General features: G+C 44.0%; 1 protein-coding gene across 1 annotated transcript in view; it reads right to left on the bottom strand.

Annotated features, from left to right (window-relative positions):
- The window catches only part of FLI1 (Fli-1 proto-oncogene, ETS transcription factor), a 58,771-nt gene extending 40,404 nt beyond the window's left edge, over window positions 1-18,367 (bottom strand). Inside the window, exon 1 of the mRNA XM_082070346.1 lies at window positions 17,591-18,367. Within this exon, the coding sequence (XP_081926472.1) occupies window positions 17,591-17,608 (18 nt within the window). The 5' untranslated portion in view covers window positions 17,609-18,367. The remainder of the gene's footprint in view (window positions 1-17,590) is intronic.
- Window positions 18,368-19,485: the final 1,118 nt, after the last annotated feature.

Raw genomic sequence — 19,485 nt, 5'->3', positions numbered from 1 at the left:
CTGCAGTTTTAACCTTTTCATTTTTCTTAAAATATTGCAGTTGGCTTATGTTTCTAAATAAAGAGTAGTTTCAAAACAAAACTTGGAAAAGTTGAGGAAGCACAAAGTAGGGCTTTCAGCAAGTGAGAAAACTGACCAAAAATCAACCTTTCCAGTGAAGAGGTAGGACTTGGATAAACTTGCATCTTTCTGACAGAAAGACACCAAGTTGGAAAAAGTCGGACTGTATCTAGCATGGAGCTTCTTATGTATAAACACAGAGTAAATTCTGTTACAGCTTTTGGAGAAAGGGCCAGTTAAGCCTTTATAGGTTTGCTACCGAGACAGCAAAAGTTCTGTCTTCATCCTTGGTCAAGTCTTCCGTGTTTGCATGTTGATGCATTGAAATATGAACGCATGAACGACTCCAACTCAAACACACACAATATGCACTATCTGTCTCAGCAAAATTACAATGGCCTGTAGACTTTTAATGATATTTTCAAGAGTTTATACAGACACCTAAAGATATATTTAGGTGCTCAGACATCTTTTAAGAAAATCTATGTAGTTCTTAGCTCTGGCTGATTTCACTTGCCAAACTACAAACGGCTGGAGGATTGGAGGTCTGGCATGTACCAAGCAATACAGCTAACAAAGGGTCAAAAATAAATATTAATGTTGCTAAACCTCCACCTGCAGGTGTGAGAATAGATCAGCCTACCTGGAAATATGAGTCATCTCCCAACAAGAGCTGGTGGGGCAAAAGCTTATATGTGGTAACGTGTTAATGCTGCAGATAAATGTGGGTGTGGGGAAGCAGAGACCACAGAGCACCCTCTGGTTTTGTCTTCGCAGAAGAGTCTCAATCAGCTTCCAGTGGCTACAGATCAGACCAGACCATCAGACCATGTCTCTGGCTCCAGAAAAACAATGAAGTGTAGGGGAAGCAGCGGAAAAAATGCAATGGCAATGGCGGTTTGGATTCTAGTGACACTGCTTTAGATGCTCAGCTACAGAGTGATACATGAGGTATTTTCTTTAGGGATCTCTTCAAAGGAATAAATATGAATCAATCAAGGAGAATACATTTTATCCCTCATTTAAAGCTTATGAAAAACCCACTCTCTGTCTTAACTCAGTTAACAGAAAAAAAGCCTCAATAAACACGAGGAGGAACAGAGGATTCTGTTTCAACCATCAGGCCTTTTTCTCCCCATACTTGCCTGCTATCCCCATTTCCTTCCTCGCCTTCCACACCAAACATATCCATTGCACACACCCCCTCTGCCGCCTTTGTTTGCATTCACAGACAAATTGTTTTACAATTATCCTTTGCAAAAATCAACACGTTTTTCTTATGGACAGCAGCAAACGGATGAGCTACTGGGTCCTGGTCCCTTTCACAAAGGAGGCGGCTTCTCCTCAGTTTGTTCATCTCCCGCTATCTCGGCCAAATTCTCTTCTTCAACCATTTTTTCATATTAACTGAAGGAACCATTTAAAATTGCTTTTGTTGGATGAAGATGGGATTGACCATCTGATTAAAACTGAACACATATTTAAAAGGCAGATCCAAGCTTAGCAAGTGTGGGTAACATAAATCTGGGTTTGTATTTCACTTTAGGAGGGGGTTTTTTAAGACTTAAGCTGTAGAGTGTCTCCGTTGGAGTAAAGAGCACGTTGCCAATGCTATTTAAAAAAAACATTGGTTTGAATGAAATTGCTGAGTTAACAATTACAGGAACTTTCAGTCTAGTCCTCTAAAATCTTAATTCATACATTAGAAGTCAGGGGCCTCCCTCTGCAATTTGTTTGCATTCTGCCCATTTTATTTATGGAATGAACAAGCCATGTAAGTGTAACTTTTGCTTCTGTTTTCACTAAAATAACAAATCCACTTAAACAAAACGCACAATGCAGTGAATATGAAGCAGAAAACATGCCAGCAGGAGCTTGCTTGTCTCAATTTGTGTTTTAAGGTGTGTTTCATTTAAGTATGATGGCCAAAAATAAGAATGTGCATAAATTGAAATAATTGGGGATGAAAAGTGTGTGTGACTGTGACTCATATTCAGGTCAACTCTATTCACAAGCACAAGAGCTTCACATTTTGCTGCCTTAATTCTTGACATAAAGAATATTGCTCAATTCATTACTGCTTAATGTTATGTTCAGCAGAATGAACCACAGGTTAACTGACAAATAATGCATTTATTTAGAAAGAAAACCCCATTTTTACTCAAGCCCATGATATGACCAGCCAGAGAAGCAGAGAAGGAGGTTAATGTATGTGTGACTATGTGGATTATAGTCACACCCTCACCCAGACACAAACCCTGTGCAAGCTGCAGTAAGAACAACAGGAAACGGCCCAGGGTATTTATAGAATTATTGTGTTTATCCTTAAGTGAGCTTCTGCACAGATTATGATGAAGTTTTTCATGGGAGAGGATGCAGCTCATGTCAGCTGGACATTTGCATGCGTTTCAGCCCATGTGCTCCCTGCTCAACTTGCTGAGCTCCCTCTCTGCCTTTCTTTGCTTGTTGGGGGTTTGCTGGATTGGGGGATTTCTCTGCAGCACAAACAGGAGCCCTGGTAACCAGTGTGTTTGCCCAAAATCTGTTTGCTCCACCAGATTTACAAACACACAATAATATGTCATGAGAAAGAAACAAACCCCACATATGTCAGTGGTCCTGAATTTCTGAAAATGCAGTTTACCCTACACCGAGACAGAAATTCTGTGCATTTTGCATCCTATTAACAAATACACTGATGACACAAAAATGCTTTTATCGGAACCTAGGGCTCAATCTTCAGGACACATTAATCCACTCCTGCAATTCTCTTTCTTTGGAGAACCATTTCCATGTCCTTTATTTTCAGGTGGGATGATGAAATACCTCCCCATTTATCCCTTTCTCCTGGGCAGGCATTCAGAACAATTAATAATTTTAATGGAAAGATCATTTACATATTCTCAGCCTTGCCATCTTTCTGCTGATTTGAACATTGTAAAGAGACTTGTTTCTAATTCATTCCGATCATCTAAATTCGGCCTAAAGTTTGATAGAGGGGGGAAAAAAAGCACATACAGGAGATGAAATAGATAATATAACAACTCAATATCTCTGTAGAGTAAAAAACACTCCACCCACTCACAAAACCTATGCAAGTATATATCCAGCTATGCAGATCGGTTTATCTCAGTGAGAGATACAGAGTAAGGCACATTAAAATGATTAAAAAATAGTGTAACTCAGGAAGCAAGAACCTGTTATTACTTCATTGTCAGAACAGTTTTCTCTTATCTCAGTGCCATCTCCTGAGGTTTGCTCAGCTCAGGAACGGCTCATGAATGTTCAGCTCGGTTCTTTGTTGACACCCCATGATCTCGAAAAACCTCGACTAAAAGCAATCAGAAAAATCCATCATATGACACTTAGGCCATTTACAGCCTGTGACAGTTATTAACAAATGTTAACCTTTCCTTTGAGAAAACAGAAGGAAATCCTGCTTAATTCTAGCTTTCAAACATCGTCCCCCTCTATCTTTGTAGTAAAACAGAGCATCTCCACGATGCCATTGTTTGCAAATATAATAAGTCTTGGGCTTGTCTGTTTAAAAAACAAACAGCAACAGAAAAGCACCAATGAATGGGAGCAATGCCACATTTCTGTATGTACCACATTAATTAATGCAATTGAGCCAATATCTGAGCAAAGCTTGTTCCTATGAACACTTTTCAAATCATTATCAGTTCTATTAGTGCTTCATTATGGTTGCGCTGATCAAGACCAGATTTCCCGGGCTAATTTGCATCATATTCTGACAGGTGCTAGTCCAGGTGTCCTATTGTCATTCTGAATTAATAAACGTGATTCAACCCACTCCTTCTTTTATCATCTGTGTGATAGAGGGAATAATAGAACTGGAATGCGCTGGCGGGGGCAGAAAACAACTTATCTGACTTCATCTCCCAAAAAGGCCTTTCCTGGGGTTTTGCCAGGCTTAGTTCTGATTTGGACAGCCCTGGTCTAAGGTATAAACCCACTCGAATCTTCTTGCAGCCCTTAAAGTCACCGTTGGGCATCCTCAGCATTTAGACCCTGTCGGCACCTACAGATTCTGCCTGTCCCCTTGTGCGTCAATTCATCACTCGCAGCCAAAAATTAGACCCCTAAAGCCATCTTTTTAAAGCTTTTTTTTTCTTTTATTTTTCTTCTTTGTACAAGCACAAGTGTCTCTGTGTCAGGCTTCACGCTTTTCTGGGTCAGATCAGCTGGAAGTGCCCATGTAGACATGCACCAAGAGCCTTTTAATTGAGCACAATCTTGATTAGAAATCTAATTGTATTTATAACTGGGCTTCTAATCCTTTTAGGACATACTGTCTAGCTCTTCTCTGTGATGCTAATAAGCTCATTTTTATTAAATAAATGATATTCTTATGTAATTAGAATGCAATTCAGGCTTTCCAGATGAAAATACCACAAGAGCTGGCAACAGCCTTGCCGTGTCATCCAGCTACAGAGCTCAGCCCCATACCGTCCTGTTCCTTCTTTCTCTTCTTTCTCAAAGCCTCCCCGGCCATGTGGTCTCCAGAACCAGATGCCTCCTGACACGTGCGCTTGTATCATATGGAGTGTTTATTATGAGCCCAGCTTGGTGACACGAGAGTATTAATACACAGGCAGCTCACAACCGCACCACCCTCGATTGCTGTTTTCACCTGCCTGATAACTCTTGTCAGCTGAATCACTCCTCAGATTTCTTAGGTTGTTTCTTCATGTCCCTCAAGCCACACACCACTTTCTCCGCATTTAGTTGGATCAGACCTCTGCTCATCTAATCTGCAATACAGTTGTCCATCTAAAAATATGGGAGGCAAAAAAACAGGCTATCTTCATTACCTTCAGTAGAATGAATTTATAATGATGCTTCAGGTATGTGAATTTCCTAGTGTTTCTAAAAATTACTTCCACCTTGCCTAAGGTACAACTAGAGAGAGAAAACTTGCTCTTGACGGTGCATTTCTCAGCTCCTACACTAAGTAAGGTCCTGTGTGCCTTGAGCCAGTTAAAATAAGGAGCACTCCTCTAAAACACACTAATGCTTCTGCCCAGAAGAGCAAGTATCAAGAGACCAAGACTCATGTTGCCTGTCTGGCTCATCTTGAGCATCTCCTTATTGACCCTGTGCATCTTTTTCATCAGGATGAGTAAGGAACCAGCCTCTCCGAGTGAAATGTTGGCACCTGTGATCAGGGTTTCCACTCCTGCAACGCCCCCATACCCGACCACGCTCCGGAGCTCCATGGGCGGGGAAGGCTCCGAGCTTGCTCAAAAGGCAAAACTCATTTTAACTGCGTTTTTCTCTCCCTTTTGTTTTTTTAATAACCAGCTTGCAACAAATGGCACTTGCTAAATGACTGTCTGACAAGACAAAACGGCGCGAACCTCCCAGCGTGCCCTCCCCTTATTGGAAAGCGCTTGTTTTTAGCGAGCTGGGTGCTGCGTCCCTGCTCGCAGCCACTGTCAGGTGCGTGCAGAAGAGGTTCCCAGTTCTATAGAGCACTGAGAGATTAAAGCTGCGTCTTGTTATTGCAGCCTCTCATGAAAATTTGCCCACCATGCATCCAAGTGTGATCTGGAGGCAGATTTGCACCTGTCTCGGCAGGTCAGAATCAAACAATAGCAGCGCTGCGAGAGCAAGTTGGTGAGTGAACAAGCAGCAAGGGCAAAGCGAGCAGGTTGGCCTCTGCTCTCCTGCTGCTCATCAGACTCTTTTCATCAAAGATTTGTTTGTGCTTTACGTGCACGTTATATACCTTTCTGCTCGAGAAAAGTGACCCACAGTTAGCGTGACCTTTGCATCTTTGATTATCAGGGCTGGAAAGAACAAACTGCCCATGAGAGTGCGCGGTGCTGAGCGGATGACACGGGGTGCAGCCGCCACCCCTCCTGCGCATGCTGAGCCGCTGGGACTGTACGAGCTCAATGCAACACGTTTCTGTTAATGCAATTGGTTTAGGTTACTTGGGCTTTAGAGAACAGACTGTTTTTTCTGTGTTTCATAAGCGACTAGAACATTTTTTAGGTCCTATAAATAGTGTCGCTGCTTTCCTAGTTGCAAAAACCCCTCCCTCTTGCATCCAGCTGCTTTGAACTTCATTTCAGAGAGAATTTTCTAGTGATGTTTCAGGCACCTCCAGCATTCTCTATCTAGTGCTGACAAGGCTCTCTGTGAGGATTTGTCAGTTTTTTAGCCTTACCTCAGAAGAACATTACCCATTATTATTTTACAATTATGAAACTCAAGGCACAGAAAGGTCTAATGGTTTGCTCAGGGTCTCTGGGTAAGAAAGAGAAGTCTCCACTTGCGGGTTTCTGCTGTAATTACTGAACATAGTTGTTTAAAAAGTCGAGCTTTTTCAAAAGAAAGGGCATGTGAGCAGGATTGTTATCTGCTGAGCGGATACCAGATGACAGATCTTTTCTCTTTATCTTTGTGCTAAATAATAGATGACTGATTCTGAGCTTAGATGCTAAGAAAACTTTGCTACAGATAACTTCAGGTTTCTGAACGTATTTCTCTTCTAGAAATACCCTTATCTATACAAACCATTAAGTCAGTCATAACGAAGAGGGAATAACTGAGTGCACGTCTTGGACGTGATTCCTGGAGAAACGCTCCAGCGCCTGACTCAGGATGAGTAAACCTCGAGTTGCCTCTGTGCAAGCGCTGGGCAAATCCAATCCACTCGGGAGGATGGTTCCCAGTCCAAACAGCGCCGGATCTGGGTAGGCAAGAGGAAAACAGGGAATATCCAGTCCTGCCTGGAAGTTCAGTGGCTTCCTGTGCTTGTACAGAAAGTCACAGCCAGAGCCAGGAGTGGAAGTCAAGTGTCCTGGATAGTAACCTCATGTTTTAAGCACAGAATGTCTTTTTAAAATGTAGTTCCCTAACATATTGTTCTTAAAACAAACCTCTCTACCCACTGTAGCTGATGATACTCAGAAAACACTTCATTTACTGATTATATTGCCCATTCATTGAGCTTTGTGTCAATAAACACTACATGTGCTGCCACTGTCCATATCAAATTCTGCTTCCAAGCTCATTTGCAGATACACCTGATGCTCAGGTACAGCCCATTGCACACCGTTACATTCCTTATAGCTTTTTGTCTTGCTGTCTGAATTAAAAATGTGGCAGGCCTGCTCATCTCTGTTAAAAAAAATCACATATACACATTTGTACTTGCTATTAAAGATTTAAGATCACAGAGCTAAAGTATCTACAAGACTTGTGTATTTGTGGGTGCAAGGAGGGCTTGGAAAGACACATCTTATTTGGGAGAACGGTCTGTCAAGATTCAGAGGGATTTCTTTTCACTTTCTGCTTCTTCGCTACACGAACCTGTTACAAACACAATTCACCTCTCCGCGGGTGCACACGCACCTTCCACATCGCACCTTTCCAAACGCCTTTGTGTGGCGTGTCAGCTAAAGCTCCTTCAGGCTGGCACAGAGCTGTGCGTGGTGAGAAAAGCGCTGCTCACAAACAGGGTTTCTGTGGTTTAGGGTTATGCTAATTATTTAAGTCTTTTTAAAATTATTTTTGTTAGTCTGCAGCTGCTAGTTTTGAAACGACCAATCCTAGAGCTGCAAAAGGGTAAGAAGTCAATGGCAGAAACAGACAATCAGAGCAGGGTCCTGACCGTGTGCTGGCTGCTGGTTCTTAAAACATGTAGAAGTCTGGCTTGTGTAAGAAACCATCCAGTATTTCGGCCCAGCTGAAACTTGTGTGCTGTGTGTGTGAATGAACTCTGCTGGACTCCTCCTTGTTGCAAAAATCTGGAAAACCTGTTGGACTTCACACCTTTCTTACTCCTTCTGGACTGTTTGTAATGGTCTTTGTGCTAAAGGAAAACAAGCCTGCCCATCAGAGCTACAAACCCTGGATACAAATAAAACATTGCTGGCTATGCCAGTGTCTCAGGAACAGAAGGCTGCTGAACATTTATTTATAAAGAACATAATGGCAAGAACCACTGGGTCTGTTTCTTTTCATTATATTGCATTGCAGGACATGCACTGAGATCATTGTAGTTGCGGCTCACAGGTCAAATCTAAGTCAGTCTCACCATGTAGGAGCATCTACCCCAAATCGAACAGACAAGGCAGGAAGGAAAGGAAGGATTTGCTTGTTTCTGCAGATGAGAAAAGGAGATGAAGTGAAATCCCTGAACTCAGACAGGAAACCTGTGGCAGAACAACCAACTGAACCATGTTTCGCATTGCTGAGGACGCAGACTGGGGTGAATTAACTGCTCGCAGATTTTTCTGACTCACCAGAAGTGTAGAAAAAAAACCCAAACAAACCAACAAAACTGTTGCAAACTCATTGCAATCCCAGAATTGCACCAGGGAGGCTTCTCCCGGTGTGTGTTCACCCCGAGCACTGGGACAGCGTGTGGCACTCGGTGACTCACGCTGGGAAAGACAAACTCAGATGGGAACAGGTGCAGCTCAGGAACAACCGGGAGAGGGGGGATATGAAAGAGATGAGAGAATCTTTGTTTAACCTGGCAAAACAAATATATAGAGAGGTATGGCAGTGGTCTGTAAACACACCGGGGCATAAAATTAGGGGAGGGAAAGCGCTGTTTAAGCTGGGAGACTTGTGGAAGTCCTTTTGAGTGGGGAGCAGGGGTGGTGGAAAGGGGATCCATCCATCCATCCTTTACAGACACCTGGAAGAGTTTGGCAAAGGAACGATAAAGCATGGTCATGTCTGACAGCTCAACAATTGCGTCCACTCTGGAGTTCGAATCAAGTGCCTTAACTTTTCTTCACTCCTCAGGAATTTAGGAGAATCTCTTGTTACACACAATGCTTAGCACAACAGGGACCGCTCCGGTCTCTAGGCACTACTGTAGCACAAATAATTCATGACACTAACGATCAACCATAATTACATCCTTCCTGAAGCAGAGATGACATATGAGAATACCAAAAATGAAGAGCAGGCAACTAAGGGCAAGCTTATTCCGTCCATTTATAACCACCCCGCATTCTGTGAGAAGGAGAAAACCTCTGCTCTCAGACACTCGGGTAAAATGTAGGACGCACAAAATTTGCACACGCACTTGTCTGGTAGAAAATGGGATTCAGAAGAAATGTATGTCATTAAATCCCCCCCCCAGATCCTGGTAAGACAAACTGGTTTTCTCCGTGCATCTGTTCCTCACTTAACATATGGTCATTCGTTCTCTAGTCACAGTGGAGCTGTTACAGACAATTTTGGTAACATGTGCAGGATGACACGGAGAGTTCTTGCCCAACAAATCACTTCAGTGCATGCTCCTTTTAAATCCTCCTTGGTTCTAATGAAGCCAGATGTACTAGTTTATGTTTCCTCGAAATATCACTAAAACATAAATATTTGTGCTGTAGAAAGATATACATGTGCATATTAGACCTAATTAAAGAAGGATGTTACCACGCATGTCGCATAAATTTTGCAAGCAAGTTTGTGTCGGGAGTGTTATAATCAGGTAAATTATTCTTGCTGCAGCAAATCATCTCTGAAGGACCAGGACTTACCCAGACTTCAGCCTAGAATCTCAGTTTGCCTCAAAGACACCCACAGCAACTGTGATAACGACCCAAAACAACTTTCAGTCTTTCGGGATCAATTTATAAGTGGTGATCTGATCAGCTTCAGCTTGTACGTGGATCAGTAACTTCTGGCTCTAGTAATTTTTCTGTAAAGCTCACGTAAGGATGTTTAAGGTCCAAACTCCCACCAGGACTCTCTGCACCTCTGATGGTGACTTGTGGAGTGATCAGTTGCTTCCTGTATTTCACCTCCTAGTTTTTTCTTTTCCTTTGTCTGCTCGGATTATTGTCTTGTATTCCAGCTACGTGCCATGGTTCATCTTGGTGGGAGCCTCTGGGGACGACTATCATAATACAGGGAATTAATCATACGAGTCACGACTTCTGGTTCTAATCAGGAGTCTGTCCTAAACTGCAACATGACCCTCATGGACAAATCCTCAGAATTTAATAGGGATTAAATCAATGGAGTTTTTATGGAAATTGAATTATACTGTATAGAAATTGTTCCATAAACAGAACACAGCAGAAAAGGTGAAACTTCCTTGATTTTTACCAGATTTTACAGAAGGGATATCATATTCTAATGCCTTTCCCTAGGTAATGTGAAATTATTTGATTAAAAAATTACATTTTTCAATGTAAAGGCATAGGATTCTTGAGAAAACGTCAAATCAGTACAGCGAAACCTGCAGAAAGGTTTCTGTAGGAGGGCAATGATGCTGATTCTTTTCCTTGCTTAAAATAACATAGTTCCTGCTCCTCCTTTAGGCTTGGATCCCTGGAAACTCTTCTTGTTAGCGGATGTGCTGCAATCATCCTTCAATTAACTTTGGGTAGAAGGCACCTATTCTGGAGGGGCTGAACTTGTGGTTTCCCCTCTCCTTGGATAAATGGAAAAAGGCACTTTCAGTATGAACAAATTGCACTGATTTCAGTGGGAATTTGAAAATACCCAGTGTATATTACTCAGAATCAGGCCTATGTTTGCGCTTATCTCTGTGTTAACATATAACTCGGTACTTGTGTAGTTGCTTCTTTTTAACAGTTGTGTTCAGAAGCGCTTTTAGCAGAATATTAAAAAACCCACATCTCTAGTAACATGCAGAGTCTTTGGCCAAGATTTTCCCTTTTCTGCTTTATTTTGGTAGACGAGAGCACGGTGGCTTCATTGCAACAGCGACCTATGGTAGTTGTTGCCCCCCCACTGCAAAGCTCAGTTAGATATGAAGAGGGCACTATCACTCTAGGCAGGGAAAAAAAAAATGAAGGCAAATATTCAATGCTAACATTAAATGAAGTCCCAAGGAGATTTGGAACAGGAGCAGTGGAGGAGTTACAGTTTCCTTTGTTCTGTTAAAAGGAAAAAGGAAACACATCAGGAAACCAGACTGTGGAGCACAGGAAGTCTCACTTTGGCTGATAAAAAGGAACTGATGGGAGGTTCGTTCAGATGCAGTTATAAGTCAATCAAGCTTGGAACAACAAGAAGAGCTATTCAGAAAAAAAACAGAGCGCCAAATTCTACTTTTAACTGTAAAAATAAAGGTATTTTAACCTCTCCTAATATTTTCCTTATTTTCTTTTTTGAAAAGAAAGCTGCTATTAAAAAAACATTCAAACAAGAATTTTCTCATCATACAAGAATCGGTTTCCCAAGCTCACCACACCTTCCACTGACCCCACCATACCTGACACCGGTTTCTTTGATTCACTCATTAACCAGCCTTAAGAAACCCTGTATTGCTGATTTATCGCCTCCCCTCAGATCAAAACCAGCGTTAGTTAAGAAGGGCAGGGCTTTGCTGAGTGAAAAATCGGTAAATGACTAATTAAAGGCTCTCCGGCCTGTTGTGTTATTTTCACTCCCTCTGCGTGACTGGCAGTACAATAACGTTCCACTCCTGGTGTGCAGCTTGGTCAGGCTGGGTGGAGGAGGATTATATTGGGTTTAGGTGATTCTTACTCCTTTACAGCCCTGTGGTCAGTTTTGCTCTGGGTTGGTCTGTGCTGGAAGATCAGGATAACTGCAAATATACAGTAAGCTTAGCTATATCCGTAACATTTACTACAGGAGCCTCTAATGCACGGTGTTTCTGACTGTATTTCAGAAAAAAAAATCAGGAAAAGAAGAATTTCTATCATCATACAGTGCTGAAGACAGGCAAAGACAGAGGTTTTGCAAGTCATCTGTGGGATTTAGACCTATTTCTCCCATCTATTTCCACTAAGAGGTGAATGTTCAATGCCCCTTAGGCAGTTTTGCAAACACGAATCACCGTGTTTGCATATAGAATCCGTGTAAAGCACCAAGAAAACAGCCTGGGTTTCAGAGGGAACAGTTACCTGCAAATCTAATGGGAGTTACAGGCTGCCAGAACCTTTACAAATCAACTGCTTGCTTAGATAAAATGCACTTACATACCTGGTTTTAGGGCCTGGCTTCAAAACATGGAAACAAAACAGAATTAGATGCATCAAAGTGTCTCTGGTATCAAATACTGATGGTCCCTGCCAGGTCATTATTTCAAAATTTTGCTTTGGGTGTTATTTGGTAAACAGAAGGTTCATCAGGACACACTTGTGTGTCTTCAACAGTAACATACGGTAACATACATCCCTTTTGTTTAGGTCTCTGTCTTACAGCTAAAGGAAAAGCTTTTGGTGGCGGAGGTGGGGGAGGAGGGAGTTAACGTTTGCGGCTTTACTACAAGAGACGGGTTTCTAGATCAGGGTTAGTAGCTGTGTAGATATGCATCGGTAATTATGTGGCCTGGGCAATGAGAGGAAGAAAGAAAATAAGCAGTAGGTGCATGAACATTTTGAAGGCTTTGATATTTGGAACTCAGTAGAGTAGATGATACGTTGTCCTGTACAACACGTTGCTGTTTATACATATGGTGATAAGTTATTAACCAGGTGGCTGCGATGATGCAGCACCCACGTTAACAGAGACTCAGGTCTGCCATCGGGCGGATTGTTTCCAGAAGGAGGCAGAAAACCCACATTTACGTGGTGATATTTTAGTGTGTATTTTCGAAAACAGCTATAAATACGCACTCATGGCCTTGTAAGAAAACATTTGTTCACTCAGAAAGCGTTCTGAGGCATCACCCATGGAAGTGCAACAGGGCTTTGTTTGACCAAGTCGTAGAGCTGAACTTAACATATTTGACCCGTTTTTTCTAGGCAAGCCATGCACACATTCATGCACAAACACCATGCAACGTGAGGTGTTTAGCAAACCCACAAATATCTGAAAATCTGCAGTTAAGGCTCCCTTGGCTCCTTTAATTTTCCTGCTTGTGCATGTTTGCACTTGGATGGGACACAGGGTCTTTCTTTAAGTGGTCAAGTAAACTCATGCAGAATGAGAAGTTTTCCTTTTCCAAAGGGGTGCTGCACAACAACTTCACATGCTGATGCTTCACTGGGAGAAAATAAACGGAAGATGCTCTGTGCCATGAGGTTGTACGTTCAGAAGTTCACAAGCCTGATCCTTCTGAGAAAGGCCAGGAAGGAGAGACCTGAAGAAAATCAACTCTACTTCCTGCAAAAATGGCTATAAATGCCCTTCCCCCAGCATATCTCACCTTATCAGCATGCCATCTCAGACCTCACTTGGAGGTGTAACCTTCCTCTTTGCTTCTCTTCATTTCTGTCCCTTTTTCATAAGACTTCTTCCTAAGAATTGCTCCACTCTTACACATCAAGACTCTCTTCAGAAGAAATGCTGCAAGGAGTGATAGCAGCTGAGCCTCCACCCCATCTTACAGCAGGAGTATCACGGAATTTAAATAAATAGCTACAATAAAAGCATGAAATCCTCAAGACATGCATGCTACTACTTAAAGTGACCACATCCTGTTAGGGTAAAATCCACAGGGGTAGAGAGAAACTACACAAGCCTCTCAGCACCTCTTTAAAGCCTCTGAGTGAAACCCCAAGTGCCTAAAATCGAAGCACTTGGTGCTGGTTTGTTGTGTGTTAGGTTTGCTCTGGACTAATCTTCCTTCCCATAGCAGGAACGATTCTAGTACAGAGCGGCAGAGCTGCTTGCTTTACCAGCTCTGAAATAATTCACCTTTTATTCGCTTGCATAGCAAATTCCTGTTAGTTCTGAACCCCTCGAGTCGGCAGCACCCAGCACTGCAGCGACTGTAAATACACACCATGGCAAACAGCACGTGTTTGCATACAGGTCTTGGAGGGAAAACGAAGTAGCATCATAAAAATATCCCTATTACAAAACATTTCTAATAGGTTTTTGCTGTTAGAAAGCCATTATGCAGTATCAATGTCACCTGAATAGGGACTATCAATAAATATCATCATTTATGCCCTGGAGATATCAGATGGTTTTGTCCTCTACCTGAATAATGCCAAATTACCATTGAATGTCCTTCAGATCATTTCTCTCTTATATCCAGAACATAAGGATAAATATATTTTCATGGAATGAAAGAAACAGTTACACAAAATGTGCTTTTTTTTAATTAACAGTCAGGCTTTGGCAAGTGTATTTACTTTAATGATAATCCACATGTAAAGTGGAACTGAAACAATTAAACCAGCTTAAAACCACACCATTTGTTGTTGTGGGCAAGCCCATGCACGGGCATCTTGTTGAGATTAGATGCACCCTTTTTTGCTTTAATTTGAGGCAATAAAAACCAAAGCCCCTCAGATGCAATGTAAACTAAGCCAAAGTGGGATGTTAACCCAAAGAAGATGTGATTTGGAGGCATATAGTAAAAGCGTTACAGACTATTTAAAATTAGTGCAAACACAAACTGTGATGAGTTTCGCTGGCTCCAAATCATCATCTGCAACTGCTCACGGAGTGTGAACTGAATATGGAAATGAACTAATGAAGATAAAGATTTGCTGCTCTTCTTTCTCCACAAACACCTTAGAGCTTTGCTCTACAAGTCACTTTCAAAACCAGCCAGTCCGCCTCCCATGTCAGGTATTACACACATAATTTGAAGAATGCAGTAAAAATTACCCCCTGACACCTCAGTAAGTGATCTAATTCCCCTCAAATAGCTATTTATGAAGAAATAAAGGCGCATTCTAGAGCCGGTGCATTGGCTGAGCAATATTACTTGTGGCCTAAGTCAGCACATGATGGGGAAAGGTGACTTACAGCCCTGAGCTGATCCCATAATACATGCTTATATCCATGAAATTCCCTGAGCTTTGGGTTAAAAAACTCTGATAACTTCACACATGCACATCATGTCCCCAAAGGATGCAGAGGTCACCCAATCATTCTGACCACATCCGATTGTGCTCTGTGAGCAAAACCAGCTGTCAGAGAGCCTGGTGGCAAAACTCTTTCTGAATGGCATGAAAAGGTTAAAGAGGATAGGCACAACAGTGGGGACCACAGGGTGAAGGGAGGGGTTTTTGTAGTAGATTGGACGCAAACTCCTTTTGCATCTGCCAGGTGTGCAGTTGAAAGTCTTTGGCTCAATTAGAACAATTAGTCTGTGGGGTGGTTTTATATGGACTTGAAGAAAGTCACTTGTATTGTTTAAACTGAAGACAATCACCCAGAATGAGCAGCCTCCCCCCGGCCCCGTATCTATTCTGTGTTGCACAGCACTTATCTTCCACACAGAGACATGTATTTCTGAGTTTATGGAGGGAAGCGCTTCTTAACCAGGCTGGAACACAGATTTCATCTGGTCAGTCACTGTGTTCTTGCTCTAGATAAGGAAAGAGGCTTCTTCTCGGTTTTTCTTACTCTCTTGTCACTTACATGCATCTTTCTGCCTTATTATTTCCCAACCTAAATGCACAGCTTTGAGAGAAATCAACACATACAACCTACAGGAGAGCAGACCTGAGGATGCGATTGCTTTTAAATCGCTTTCCTCTGGATACAATACGGGTTTTCTTTACTATTTCCTCGAATTTAGAAAATCCACCCTGAAGCACTTTACAAAGCCCAGTGCATTTAAAACGTTTAAGCATCTCAAGCCACATCCTTTCCTGTTGCCCTTCACCTGAATCAGGCTCAGCAAGGTGGGCTAACCCTTCCTTTTAGTGTTGAACTGCAGCAAATCCATCAACCTGATATTCCTTGGGAACTCACTCTCTTTCTCCCCAGCAAGAAAACATGCAAGCAGTCTCAGATAATCCCGAGCGCACTAATGCATGGTGCAGAAAATGGATAAATTATAGGAGGCGGCAAACAGGACATGGGGACCTGCAGCAAGTTGCTGATGATCGTGGAACTGTTCAGTAAATGAACCCAAGAGTCGACTGGTGAATCTGGATCCCGTCTCTCTTAGCTGGAACAGCCAAGTTATTTCTGGACTAGAAGTGGAGCAGGACAATACAAGAGGAGGCTGCGGAGGAGTCAGTGAGCAGATCCAGGAGCCAGGGCAGTGACCTGGGATGCGGCCGAGTTCCTCCTTTGGCCGCAGCCTCCCCAGCGTGACTCTAAGTGAAGTGTCGCAGTTCCTCATCTCCAAACCAAGGGTTTTATGGGGGGGTAGCAATAATCTGTCTCAACACGGGGTGAGCTCCCATGGGTCATGGGAATACTCCAGCACCTTGCAGAGGGTGGTGCAAGGAGCTCGTGGCCTGTATAGAAAAGCAAGTCCATGTGCGCACTGCAGCAAACGGGCAGATGGGACATTTCTGCACTTCCACTGCACAATATTTAAGGGCTCCACAAAGCAAAGAAGGTTGTGGTGCACTAAATGTGTGTTGAATGAGGCCCAGGTTACTTTTGCTATAGATCTGAGAAGGCGCGGGGTGGAGATGCGTCTTATTCCTGCCATACCTCCCAAATTTTGTGCTTTCAATGCTCCTGCTTTCTCACATTCACCCTTTCATTCCCTCTTTCTTTGCTCTTTCCATTTTCTCTTCCCGCTCATCTCTTTCTCTCCCCCTTCTTTTGAGACCCTTCCAAACAGCGCACTTGTCACAAGCTTCAATCTAAGGGAGAAAGTTTCAGTTCCTGCCAGTTTGCAGCTTCTTTCTCACCAGGTCAGCAGAAAAGAAAAAAAAAAAGACTTTTAAGAAGAGATCAACACCCCACCCAGGCGATAGGCATCTTTCGAAATCCTCCAGCCCAAACACACCCACAGTGTCTCTCGCTTCAAGGCTCTTCTGTTCAAGCTGCTTCTGTGCTATAGCGCTCCCTCAAGAAGAGTCTGCAAGAATTGCACAAGGGTCCCCAAAAGCAAGGAAGCCAACCCTCTGCTGCTTAGGCTCTGGGAAACGGCGTGAGCCACCTTGAGGAGCTTGGAAAAAGCTTGGTTTATCTTTGCAGAGGCCGGTTGGATGGGGAGTGGAGGGGGAACCACTCTCTGAGTCCCAGCAGTGTCCTTGGTTGCTCAAGGCCACCAGAGGTTGGTTATGTTGGTGGTTTTTTTGCCACACTCTTTGCTTCCCCTTCCCCCTGCCTCGCCCCAAGCTGGGGTGTTGTTTCTCCTCCAAATTGCTCTCTTCTCCCCTGCCCCCCCAAAAAACCCCAAAATCAAAACTATTGGAGGAAAAGCACGGGCGACCACCAGAACCAGCAATGCATTTCAAGCAGGGCCGGGTGAGGAAACCGGAGCCGGCTAACGTCGCAATGCCGGGGGCACACAGCTGGGGACATACACGCACATCTGGGGGCACACACGCACATCTGGGGGCAGCCCCAGCCTTTCCCCCCCGCCTCGTCCCGCTCTCCGCAGGGCACAGCCCCAAGGGCAGGAGCTGTCACTGCTTTTCCGCCTGTCCCCGCAGCCTCTCCGCGGGAGCAGGCGGGTGGCGGGTCCCGCACCGCCCCGCCGAGAGGGGTCCGAACGGCTGCGGACCCCATGAGTACCGGGGGGAGAAGGGGAGAGCCCCGAAACGCTGGGGCGGAGGACGAGAGAGCGGCCGCGCCGGGGCGGAGGGGCAGAGCCGGACAGAGCCCCCGAGCCCCTTCCCGGTTCCCCCCGAGCCCCTTCCTGGTTCTCCCCAGCCGCCCTTACCTTAATAGTGCCGTCCATCTAGAACAACTTCCAGCCGGTACCAGCAATATTCCACACATTGACCCGGTTTAGCCTGCGACCGAAGCCTCCTGAAGTTTGTTGGGGTTTTTTTTGTTGTGTTGGTTTTGGTTTTTTTTTTTCCCCTTTTCCTTATCCTTCTCTCTCTTTCAGCTTTTCTTCCTGTCCTTCCAGCAGTTTTGCTTGTCTCTCTGTACCCCCTCTCCTCCTCTCTGCCTCTCCCTCCCTCTCTCTCCGTCTCTCTCTTTTTTTAACTTCGGTTGTTGCAGCAGAGCGAAAAAGATACAGTTAACCGGATGAAACGTTTTTTTCTGCTAATTTTGGGAAGTGAAGTCACTCGAGGAGGAAACTTTCGTCTCTCTGCTGGTCCTGCCTTCTTGATGAAAATATATATATATATTTTACATACAGGATATTTGCTCCATTTAGATAAGAAGGGGCAGAACAATAGGTACCTCTGGCAGCTCTGTTTGTCGCTGGGACAGCCAGTCCAACGCAGACTTTGCCTCGCACCCCAGACCGTATTAGGGAGCGCCGTGTGTCATCCCACAGTTTAGTTTAAGATTTTTCTTTGCAATTTTTTTCTCTTTTGGCTGGAGCAGCTTTAGCCTGACTCACTGAATTTCCGTCTCTTCCCCCAGATTTTTTTATTAATGCGTTTTCCAGTCACAGGCAAAAAATTGAGGGAAGAAAACCGTAAATACGATTCGGAGAGAAAGAAAATAAAAAGTCTGGCGATTAAAACGTCTTTAAAATATTTCGGCCCCTCTCCACGTCTCCCAGCAAGGAGGGTAAGAGGAGGGTCCAGTCCCTGCCAGAAGTGAGCGGTAAGTGCAATAATGCACGACAAATGAATCCAGTAATTAAAGGCAGGCTGGAAATGGGGCTGCAGGAAAGCGGAGGCTCTTTTTCCACTTTCACCCCTTCCCTTCATCCCGACAGTTGGGATATCGGGCTCTGAATCAAGGATACTGAGATGGATGGAAGTCCATCCATGTCACTTCAGGGGCTGGGAGTAACTTCCCCAGCCTCCTCTCATAGTCAAACCCCACTCAGACAGGGAGAAAACCTCCACTTTATAAGCTAAAAGCGAGAAAAATTACAATAATTGTCAGATCAGCTGAATTTTCTATTCCCGGATGCCGTGTCAGGATGCAAAAACCCAACCACCAGCCTTTAAATCTCATTTTAGACCTGGGCGAGCCCCTGACGTGCAGTTCTCCCTTTCATTCAAACGGGAGCGATCACCAGAAAAGCGCTTTCCTTTTTTTTCCGGGAAAAGCTGAAACCCTCCATAGGACCCGAGGAGCGGAGACAATACCCGCCTGTCCAGCAAACCCGCACAACTTCAGCCCCGCCCCCCCTTTTTTTGCAAAAATAACAAGCAGCGAAGAGCGGAACACATCATGCAGCACTTCGGGCGCCCTTCATTCCCCACTTCTGCAAACGGCTGCAGCCCGAGGAAAAAGGCAGAGGGTGGAATAAAGGAGCGTGAAGCCAAGAAAGAAAAGTGTCAAGGCAGGAGGACACCCCTGCACGTCAGATCTCTCGGTGGAGAGGATTACCTTGTCCTGTGCCAGTTGTGTCCAGGCTTTTTGTTTCCCCCCGTCTTTAGTCCAACCACGGGGAGGGGAGTGGGGGGGGGGGGGCAGAAATCAAAGTTATATCCAAAGTTATTCTGCACCCGCCCCTTCCAAAAGAAAAGTGCAATAATGCCACTAGTGTTTCTACTCGGCTGCGGTAGAGATGCCTTATTAATACTTTATTTCTCCAAGAGCGAAGCTGGCAGGGGAGAGCCGTAGATCCCCCTCGCCCCTCCCTCCCCTCCCTCCTCCGAAATTAGCCTCATCAATTCAGCTACAATTTTTTAAGATGCA

This window comes from Streptopelia decaocto (assembly GCF_964273445.1).
Source record: "Streptopelia decaocto genome assembly, chromosome: 21".
Lineage (NCBI taxonomy): Eukaryota > Metazoa > Chordata > Aves > Columbiformes > Columbidae > Streptopelia > Streptopelia decaocto.
Note: the sequence above shows the minus strand (reverse complement) of the source record. Positions and strands in the feature narration are given on the sequence as shown.